At 33.4% G+C, this 11,207-nt stretch overlaps 1 protein-coding gene across 1 annotated transcript in view; it reads right to left on the bottom strand.

Moving 5' to 3' along the window:
• beat-Ia (beaten path Ia) overlaps positions 1-11,207 on the bottom strand; it is a 177,624-nt gene that overhangs the window by 20,466 nt on the left and 145,951 nt on the right. Inside the window, exons 3-5 of the mRNA XM_075298069.1 lie at positions 3,855-4,060; positions 3,604-3,739; positions 3,253-3,386 (exon numbers count right to left, since the gene is read on the bottom strand). Coding sequence (XP_075154184.1) covers positions 3,253-3,386; positions 3,604-3,739; positions 3,855-4,060 — 476 coding nt within the window. The remainder of the gene's footprint in view (positions 1-3,252; positions 3,387-3,603; positions 3,740-3,854; positions 4,061-11,207) is intronic.

Genomic DNA, 11,207 nt, shown 5'->3' with positions numbered 1-11,207 from the left:
AGGACAATCAAAGCAGAAATCGAGCATACATGGCTGAATAATCTTTGCCGCAGTTGCCAAATGTACTGCACATTTGCTTACCACAAAGTAAAGTCATGTTTGCAGTAGATTCATGGAAAAAAAGTATGGGATCACACTGACCATAGTATGAGACTCCTACAACCACGCGTAGAATGATGATGGGGTATAATAAAAATTGACCATTCCATTGAAACATTGAAATATCCAATTCCGACTATATAAAGAATATTGTAAGACAACGATAGCATTGTCGGTCTCTCTTTCTCTCTGTGTTAATCATGCTACAGACTTCAATAATGGAGCTATCGTTCTGAAATTTGGGATAGATTCGTATTGGAAGCGTATCAAGTTTGAAGATGGGCTACATCTCTTTAGGTTTTAAGATAGCCCCCAAATATACTGGTTTCCTGCGCATTTCGTCAAAGATCTGCGTTGTATTTAGTTTATATTGAGCCATTTTTTGGTGTAGGCCCATCTCCCGATTATATTTTTGGAGTTTCTATATGTCAAATTTGGCACCATACACACTTGCTTCCTGATTTGACTTCTTGAGGAGATAAAATGCACTCATCATCGAAATTTCCCGAAACTAGAAGTATAATTGTCCGATTCTCGAGCTCATACTAACAATGGGTACCACCAAAATTAAGTTTCAAATCATTTGAAAGGCGTTAGTTCATCGGATTTTCTTGCACTCACTTAGATTAGAAGTTTAAGATTCCTTTAAATTTCGAACAAATATGATTCTTACAATCTAGGGATTCGTTCCGTTTGAAACAACCTTCACATACTCCTTGTGTTATCAAACCCCCCTGGAATTCTATATATTATGCAGTAACTGAATACTATGGGTATTTCAAATAAAATTTTATTTTTGATCCATCGTGGTGATGGACCGACTATATCATACCCTAAACCAGCCCAATTGAATTAGTAAACGCAAGAATTTACGGGATATCATTAAAATAGGTTTGGGAGATAAAACGTTTCTATATTTAAGAAAACTAGATGGTACATGTTTGGGATCTGGGATCTTTATCATGGGATCTTTACCTCAATCTGAACATAAATGCCTGATATTAGGTGCTATACTTGATTTTGCCCCTACAGAGGTAGAATTGAGCCCATTAATAAAAAATAGGAAATCGCTCAAATACCGTGGGTTACAGCCAAATTTCTGAAAATCGGGCAATATATTTATGTAAGAGCTATATGTAAGTCTAAATAAGTTCGGCCTCTAAATTTGAAATTTGAGTCACATTGATTAATAAATAAGAGTATTATTGCCAAATTTATGAAAATCGGGCGACACATATATATAGGAGCTATATCTAAATCTGAACTGATTTTGATGATATTTTGTAGGTTTGGTTGTTATTGCAGAAGATTGCCTTCTGTTTAATTTGATCGGTTAATAAATTAGTACATTATGGTCAAAAATGTTGTCATTAGGGTCAATTTTTTTTAAATCGGGCGATATATATGGGATCTATATTTAAATCAGAAGCGACTTCGTTGATTCTTTGCAGGTACAGTAACTATAATTAATAGACGATTAGAAGTTGGAAATTTGAGAGAGAGCTATATCTGAATCTGAACCGATTTGTGTGATTCTTTGCAGATATAGTAAGTGCTATAGAATATTAAATTCCACAAACTTTGAGAGAGATCGATTAATAAATAATGGCTTTATAGCTCAATTTGGGAAAATCAGGCGATACATATATATTGAAGCTATATCTAAATCTGAACTGATTTCAATGAAATTTTTCGGACTTTCGGTAGTACCCTTACTACCCAACACTACATTGTGTTAAATTGTACGCCGATCGGTTAGTAAATAAGCGTAATATGACCCCATTTGTCGAAATCGGGTGATACATATATATAGGGGAGCTATATAAAAATTTGATTCGATATTTTCCAAATTCAATAGTGTTTGTCCCTGTGCTAAAAAAACACCCTGTGCTAAACAAAAACACCCTGGACGGCCGGACGGACACCAAGGGTTTTACGAGGGCGATTCGGAAACTTGTTAGCCTATCAATGAAAGAGAATAGTTATGCGTTTTTGATCGACTGTTATGCGTTTTTGCTCGACTGTTAACAAATGCGACACCCATCTTGCAGAAAGCTTTTTCATCTGTAGTTCTTCATGCAAAATTAAATGGACTCGATCATTTGAGATGCCCATGATATTAGCAATTTCACGCACTTTTATTCGTCGGTCATTTAATACCATATCATGCACTTTGGCTACAATTTCTGTTGTTGTTGCTGTTTTTGTACGACCACGTTTAAATTCAGCAACCCAATTTTTTAATATTTACATTCACCATATCATTATGAATTTCTTGTCCCGATAAACCTTTTGTATGTAAATATTTAATGACAGCACGCATTTCTAATTTTTCCATTGTAAAAAAATTGCGGATGCATCTTATTTGAACACCTGTTTCTATATGAAGGAGTTGCCAGATCGAAACAAAACTTAACATGTGTTCATAACAGAGATGGAAGTTTCCACAACACTTAACTTTTTTCTGTTTATACCGTGCTTTTTGTGCTAGGCTAAGAAGTTTCCGAACTGCCCCTCAGGAGATGATTCTGAGTCGATCGGTATACATTTTATTGGGACTAAAATCAATATTTCTGGTAGGCACAATTTTTGGCAGATCAAAGTTAGCCAGAGCACTATGTGATTTAGGGTATAACAACGTAGCTATACACTAAACCCGGCCGACTTCCTGCTTTACTCACTTGTTTCATGTTGGGTTCAATTTCTTCGTGTAAGAACGTCTTGTGTTTCTCCTAGAAATATCAAATATTACACCAAAGATATTCCTAAACATTGTCCATTACTTCCTGAATCGCAAATCTAAATAACCTAATGTCTTGTAGTCCGTTGGATATAAGCATGTTGTGCCAAATGTCACATCAAAATAACGAATGAAACACGTATTGAAAATGAGCTTGGCTAAGCCCTTGAAAAAAAAATCAAAATTTCTACATCGATACAGAATTTTCCCGATGATCAAAGATATATTTTATAAGGTTTCAGACAAAAATTTCAATGCCTAAAAACGACACCCCTTGGTGCCGTTAAAGATGTAATAATTTAAATTTGATTTCAAAGAATTTATGCTACACACCAAATGCCATTGTAAAAGTCGTATCTTTAGATTGCCACTGTGTTTCACTGTATTTTGCATAACTCTTTGTTGTAACTTACCTCTTCATTATTCACTGTCCATGTAAGATTTGCTGCCGGTCTCGAGTGTCGCGATGTACAATTGCCGCGTAATATATCACCAACGTGGTAACGGGCTCGCATTCCCGTGATAACTGGAGGATTGTGGGGCAATTCTATTAAGAGAGTAAACAAGCAAACAAATGAACAGTACGAAATACATGAACAAACAATCGAACAAAATGATCATCATCAGAAGAAAACGTATAATTTTTGCATAAATTTTCCCGCCATTGTGCTTGTTGTGCTATGTGTTTGCGTTTTCCCTTTTTTGCCGGGCACTTCATTCAAACACCATGGGATACCTTGGGTAAAGAGGAATACATCACTTACCTACAACATCCAATTCGGCGGCTGCTATGAGCGTATGAAACGACGGTGCATCAGCTGAGACTTCACACGAATACTTGCCTCCAGTTGCCATTGAGGCAGACTCCAGGACCAATTGAGTTTCGTTGGAAGCCAAACGCTGTAATGGGAAAAAAGTTTTTGTTTGATTATGAATAGTGGTCTCAAACGTTAAAGCTCCGTTTTCATAAAGGACTTTTGTGTTTGGCTAAATTAATTGCTACTTCAATACTTACATCTACTCTCACTCCTGGTATTTGAAATACTTTAAGGGCGGGATTTTCATTTGGCGTGTAACTATAGAACTCTCGTCGTCCCTTATACCATTTCACAGAGTAAAGCGTATCGTCTTCTATGTCATAATGGCATTTCAAGGTAATCCTTTGGCCACGACGCGCAGCATGTGGTACCTTGACACGAACATCGCGTAGCGCCAAAGTATCTGGAATGAGACAATAGACAAACATTAAATTAATTATGAAATAATTTCTGAGGTAACAATGAAAAATGTGATAGAATTAATTCTACCCAGGCAGTACCTATCAAGGAAAGAGCTTAAGGTTACGTACTGTGGGTGAAGAGAATGGGCGCGAATGAAGTCAGCATTAATAACTACTGAAAACGCTTAACCCTTAAAGTTATATAAAAAAGTCTATTCAATTCAATAGAACAGAGAGCTGAAGAACCTTTTATCCTTTATATTAAATCAACTCTAAACTCAATTATTTTAGTGATACTTAAATTAACTAATTTATATATTTTATTATATTTACCACATACTGGTCAGGGTATAATATCTTTGATCTGGCAAAAAATTTACCTACCAGAAATATTGATTTTAGACCCCATAAAATATATATCGACGGAATCAGAAACACCTTCTTAGTCGATCTAGCCTTTGGTGTCCGTCCGTTTGTCCATGTATTTGTTGTTCGCAGGATTTCGGTCGCAATTATTAACCGATTCTGATAAAATATGAAAAAATTGGATCAAAACTAGATATAGCTTCCATATACTATATGTATCGCCCGATTAGGATAAATGGATACTTAACATACTTGCATTCTTGATATTACTGCAACATATTACTATATATCTTCCACCTACACCCAGAGAAGGCATATGACCACCTCATACATGCTTCAAGAGTAAAATGTTATTTTTGGACGGGGAATATGTAACATGTTTGTCGCAAAAAAAAATATTTTCTGGAAAATTATGTATCTGATTTCCAAATATAACATTTTGCTCTTAAAACATGTCTGAGGTGATCATATTCCTTCTCTGCGTGTATGAAACTAAATTTTATATAAGAAAACTCTGTATCGCTTGTAACGAATCTGATTTAGATGAAAATATCTCCTATATATACATGCAAAGAAAAACACGTTTGGAAAATGTGTACCAAAAACGTTTTTATTAGAATTTTTACATTTTTTTCAAAATTTCAAACATTTATCACAAACAAAAATTGTTTGTTACAAAATTTTTAATTTAATTAGGCTGATGGCGTTAAACGAAACACAATTAATTTAAAACAAGTAAGTATAGTCTACAGTCGGGCGGGGCCGACTATATAATACCCTTCACCACTGTGTAAACCAAAATTTGTGTTACCAACTCAACTCCATCAAATTTGTTGAGAGTTATTATGAAAGTTTTTTTATATTCCCATATACAAATATTTATATATTAACCGATTTGGAGACAATGTTTTGTACTTCTACAAAATCTCTACACCCTCAAAAAAACTCGCCTCTCTAACATATGTTCCAAACATATTTTGCAGGAAGCACATTTTTTATGGGATTCTGCCGAAACATTAATATGTTTGTTTTATGTGAACATATTCTATTTTTGGAAGCATTTTGAGCCAAAAATATTATATGCTTGGAAGAATTTTCCCCAAAGAAGATTATGCTCATTCCCTAACATAATTTTCACTTCCACGAAATTTTTTAGTTCTTGGCACCTTTTTCTGTAATACAAATAATGTTGAAGAAATTATTCAATTTTATAATTTTTTTAAATTTCACCTTTCGCCTGGACGGAGAATCGAACCGAGGACCATACAGTTTGTAAGCCAACACACTACCACTGAGCTACGTAGCTGTTATAGTCACCAGAAGACAATTATCGTTATAAGTTACATTTATATAGCATAGTTTGCAGCGCCCACGAGCCCATGCAAACATAACATTATTTAACAGAAACATACATGTGTTGGCAACGTGGAGCAGTGGTTAGCATGTCTGCCGTACATGCAAAGGGTCGTGGGTTCAATCCCTGCTCCGACCAAACACCAATTGTTTTTTTTTTTAATTTACACATTTATATTTATACTATATTAAATTTTTATAATGAAACTTCGAAATGTGGGTTATTAAAGATTTATAGTCAGAAACAGTGCTTGATATAAACGAAATGGACTGAGCTTTTGGATAAAATATTATTTTTTTTATTGCAAAAATAACAATTTTGTAATAAAAAACTGGTTTTGGTATAAAAGTTTGATATTTTGGAAGGAATTCAAAAACTCTAACAAAGGAAGAACGTGGGGTCGAGTATAAACATACATAAATAATTTTATAATATACACAAATTAAATAATATTTAGACTTAAGCGTATAAAATTTTTGGCCTTATCATAAAGCAGTTTCCGAAACAATATATATAAGCGGTTTCACAGAAATTGCTCTCTTTCGATTCTCTCGCTGTGTTAATTTGATATCTTTCGTCAACCCTCCCGGTTTTTATCTCTATTTCTTTCTCTATACTCTCTCTCTCTCTCTGTCGCTCTCTGAATAAAATATCACAACATATATATGTTTACTCGAAATTTGTAAATTTTTATATGTCTACATTCACACATATAATTTTTATGAAACATGCATGCCCCAAAACATAATATATTCTAACATATTAACATATGTGTTCCAAACATTTAGTGTTAGTTTGAGAACATTACATGTTTGCACTTAAATATATTGTGTTTAAAAATTGTGCCCGAAACACATTTTGTTTATATCGAAACATATGAAAAACATATTTTTCTAACAGTGTAGAATTAAAATTAAATCGGTTACGCCCTAGGATGAAACGCACTGTTAGTAAATCATCACAGAATTTTGTGTAAAATGTGGATATTTTGGCCATATTTGTATAAACCGGAAAAAATATACATGTAGGCGTTCTGAAATCTGAACAAATTAGATCAAGATGACACACTTAAATAGCATATTAAATATATTCTTTGTGGAAACTATCGAGTCAATTGGAGGAAACTCCCGTTGATAATGAGTCTACCATATGAGACATTCTACCATATTTCCCCAACTCTGGCGTACATATATATAGCTATATCTAAATCTGAACCGATTCAACGAAATTTGGCATGTATAGTTAACACAGAATAATAATTCTGCTATCTCTGCAAAATTTCACGGAGGATCATGGGCCTCCGTGGTCCTATGAGTGTAAATCGGCCGAAAGATATGTATGGGAGCTATATCTAAATCTGAACCGATTTCAACCAAATTTGGCACACTTAAATATACTATTCAATATACTCCTTGTGCGAAATTTGAAGCAAATCAGGGCAAAACTCTTGCTTTAGAGACGATATAAGCGCAAATCGGACGAAAAATATATATGGGAGCTATATCTAAATCTGAACCGATTTGGCTGATATTTTGCACATTTTACGAGAGAGCCTAAATATATGGCTGTACGAAATTACTTACGAAAGTACGAAATTAGGACAATATATATATAAATACGTCAATTATGACCAGATCGGTGATAACAATATATGGCAGCTATACCTAAATATGAACCGATTTTTTCCAAAATCAATAGCGATCGTCTCTGATCGGAAATAAAACCCTATTCCAAATAAGGATAACTTCGCTAAATCGGCTCAGAATTTAATTCTAAAACGATCGGTATACTAAACGATGGGTCTGAGACTAGTCCTTCTTGGCGTTACATACAAATGCACAAACTTATTATACCCTGTACCACAGTAGTGGTGAATGGTATAATTAATATAGTAGTCTGTTGTAGTGGCCAATTTCGATTATTTTATTTTCAAAAAATTTAAGGCAGGTCAAGACAAAATTTTTTTATGATATCCATCGTGTATCGGAATTACATCTTAATTAAATTGTATGAGTAATACGTTTGTTCCTTTTTGTGAATTTTCATTCATATAAGAGAGCACATATTTTTTAAACTTTAAAAATTCATAAAATTTGTCACTTGAATGTAATATGACTAAACATTTTTGTTTAGCTAGGATTGAGTTATTTTCCTTTTATATTTCTTTTTGACAACATTCGAAATTATATTGGTCATAAATTCATTATATTGGTGTCATCACCTAAAGGTAAAGGAAAATTTATTTATACAGTACTTGGACATTGTACGAAGAGGTCAAGTACCATCTCTATGGCAATCGTACGCAAAAGTACCAACTTGCGCTTTTACATTCCACTGTGCCTGCACTCAAAAAAAAAGTGAACTCTCTATTTCACTAAAGCCATATTAACTTTATATTAGTTCATAGAATCATTATGTTTGGAAAAAGTTTATTTTAGTCAAATAATTTTTTGCGTATGTTAGTTAAATGAACTAAAAAACGGGAAAAGGTTATACATTATTTCTTTAAATTTGTAAATTTTACCAAAAATGTGTCCATCGTGAACTTCGTATGTCACTAAAGATATTCTTGCAATTTTGAACTCCAAGATTTCTCTTAAAACTACAAAATTTTCTTTAACTACTGAAAAAATTTAGTTATGTCTAATAAATTTTCTTGAATTTGTCGAAAAATATTTACTTATTTTTGCCATATCGGAGTGATGCCAGTGCTTGTAATACCGTTTAGTTAAAATTTACTAAAAAAGTTCCAAATTTTCTAAAATGAATCGAAAGTTATCTTTCCTGGTGGGTTCACTGTTTTTTCAGTGTGATATTTTGCTAGAGTGACAGGTCTCATTGATAAAGCAAAGTCGCTTATATTTCCTTTCTTTTTGCGAATACCCGCGGTAAAGTAAAAACCAGCCAGAAATTATATTTGTCGTGAGTGACTTAATCATTTGTGAAATTTGCAATCTGGTGAAATTAAGCTGCAAAATTTTAAAAATTTTAGTAATTTCCACCTTTTTTACCAACCCGAAAGGTAATTTTTTAAAATGTTGCCCTATTTATATCGGAATAAAATAAGTCTAAAACGTGGCCGAATTTTTAGTGTTTCTTCGATAGGAAAATTCTAGACTTTGAGGTATAGAAGTCTTTCTTGATTTTATTCTGTGAAACGCAACAAAGTTTTCAAGGCACATTGTTCAAATTATCATCGGTCCATCTTGCAAGATCGAGAGACCACTTGGAATGCTGGAGTACTAGCGTGTCCAAAAGAGACCGGTGTTGAAGTCTCGACCGATACAGATCCATACCTGTGGAACCAGGCGTTGCATTTATTTGTGGTAAAAGTCCAGTAGGGATGATATCGAGCAATTCACGGGAAGTAACCTGGTCCAGAGTATAATAGCATCATTTATTCTCAAAATCAAAGAAATCCATCAAGTCACCTCTTTGAGAGTATTTCTTTCTTTTGGTGCAAGAGTGGTGGCAAATGTGCTTAAAAATTTATTTAGAAACTCTTCAGAAAAACAAAACTTCAAAATTCGATTAAGCTAAGTATAGCTTAAAACTTGTAATGAGACTAATTTACAAATCCATTCTCTCCTTGATTTCATTTCATGTTTTTTTTTTTTTTTTTGAGGTTCTAAAATCTAAGAAACCTCTCACGGGTAATTGAACTAAGATTTCAAACCCTTAGTCAATTAAAACCAAAATTAAATTACGCTAAGAAAACTAGTTAATAGATTAAGTTAAATTGTTTTGATAGTACTTAGATAACAAAATAACAACAAGAAAACCTTCATAACATGAAAAAAATTTCCAGGGTAAAAATTTAAAATGTTAATTTAAATTTTATTAAATAAAAAAAATAATTTATTCTTAATTAAAATTAATATTAAAATGTTATTGAATTTAATATTTTGAATTCCGAATTAAAATTAAACAAGTAAGGAAAGTCTAAAGTCGGGCGGGGCCGACTATATTATACCCTGCACCACTTAGTAGATCTAAATTTTCGATACCATATCACATTCGTCAAGCGTGTTGGGGGCTATATATAAAGGTTTGTCCCAAATACATACATTTAAATATCACTCGATTTGGACAGAATTTGATAGACTTCTACAAAATCTATAGACTCAAAATTTAAGATGGCTAATGCACTAGGGTGGAACACAATTTTAGTAAAAAATAAATATGGGAAACATTTAAATCTGAAGCAATTTTAAGGAAACTTCGCAAAAGTTTATTTATGATTTATCGCTCGATATATATGTATTAGAAGTTTAGGAAAATTAGAGTCATTTTTACAACTTTTAGACTGGCACGCATAGCTACAATGCTAATTCTACTCCCTGTGCAAAATTTCAACAAAATCGGAGTTAAAAATTGGCCTCTGTGGTCATATGAGTGTAAATCGGGCGAAAGCTATATATGGGAGATATATCTAAATCTGAACCGATTTCAACCAAATTTGGCACGTATAGCTACAATGCTAATTCTACTCCCTGTGCAAAATTTTAACTAAATCGGAGTTAAAAATTGGCCTCTGTGGTCATATGAATGTAAATCGGGCGAAAGCTATATTTGGGAGCTATATCTAAATCTGAACCGATTTCAACCAAATTTGGCACGCATAGCTATAATGCTAATTCTACTCCCTGTGCAAAATTTCAACTAAATCGGAGCAAAAACTTGGCCTCTGTGGACAAATGAGTGTAAATCGGGCGAAAGCTATATATGAGAGCTATATCTAAATCTGAACCGATTTGGCTGATATTTTGCAAGTTTTTCGATACTCATAAAACTTGAGGAAGATCGGTTGATATACACGCCAATTATGACCAGATCAGTGAAAAAATATATATGGCAGCTATATCTAAATCTGAACCGATTTTTTCCAAAATCAATAGGGATCGTCTTTGAGCCGAAACAGGACCCTATACCAAATTTTAGGACAATCGGACTAAAACTGCGAGCTGTACTTTGCACAAAATACATCAACAGACAGACAGACAGACGGACAGACAGACAGACAGACATCGCTAAATCGACTCAGAATTTAATTCTAAGACGATCGGTATACTAAACTAATGGGTCTCAGACCTTTCTTTCTTGGCGTTACATACAAATGCACAAACTTATTATACCCTGCACCACAGTAGTGGTGAAGGGTATAAAAATGGATAGAATCGAATAATTTCTTCCACATTGTTCGTATTACAGAAAACGGTGCTAAGAACTAAGAAAACTTCGTTGAAATGAGAAATATGTGAGGGAAAATGCAATTAGCCAGAAAAGATTTTTTTTGAGTTAGTCTTTATTAAATTGCTTTTACATCATGTAAGAGAACCATTTTCTATCACAGAAGTATATACACGCAAAGAAAAAAAACGTTTGGAAAACGTGTACCGAAAACGTTTTTCTTTTGTTAGAGTTTTTTG

Source organism: Haematobia irritans, chromosome 2, assembly GCF_050003625.1.
Source record: "Haematobia irritans isolate KBUSLIRL chromosome 2, ASM5000362v1, whole genome shotgun sequence".
In the NCBI taxonomy this organism is placed as follows: domain Eukaryota; kingdom Metazoa; phylum Arthropoda; class Insecta; order Diptera; family Muscidae; genus Haematobia; species Haematobia irritans.
Note: the sequence above shows the minus strand (reverse complement) of the source record. Positions and strands in the feature narration are given on the sequence as shown.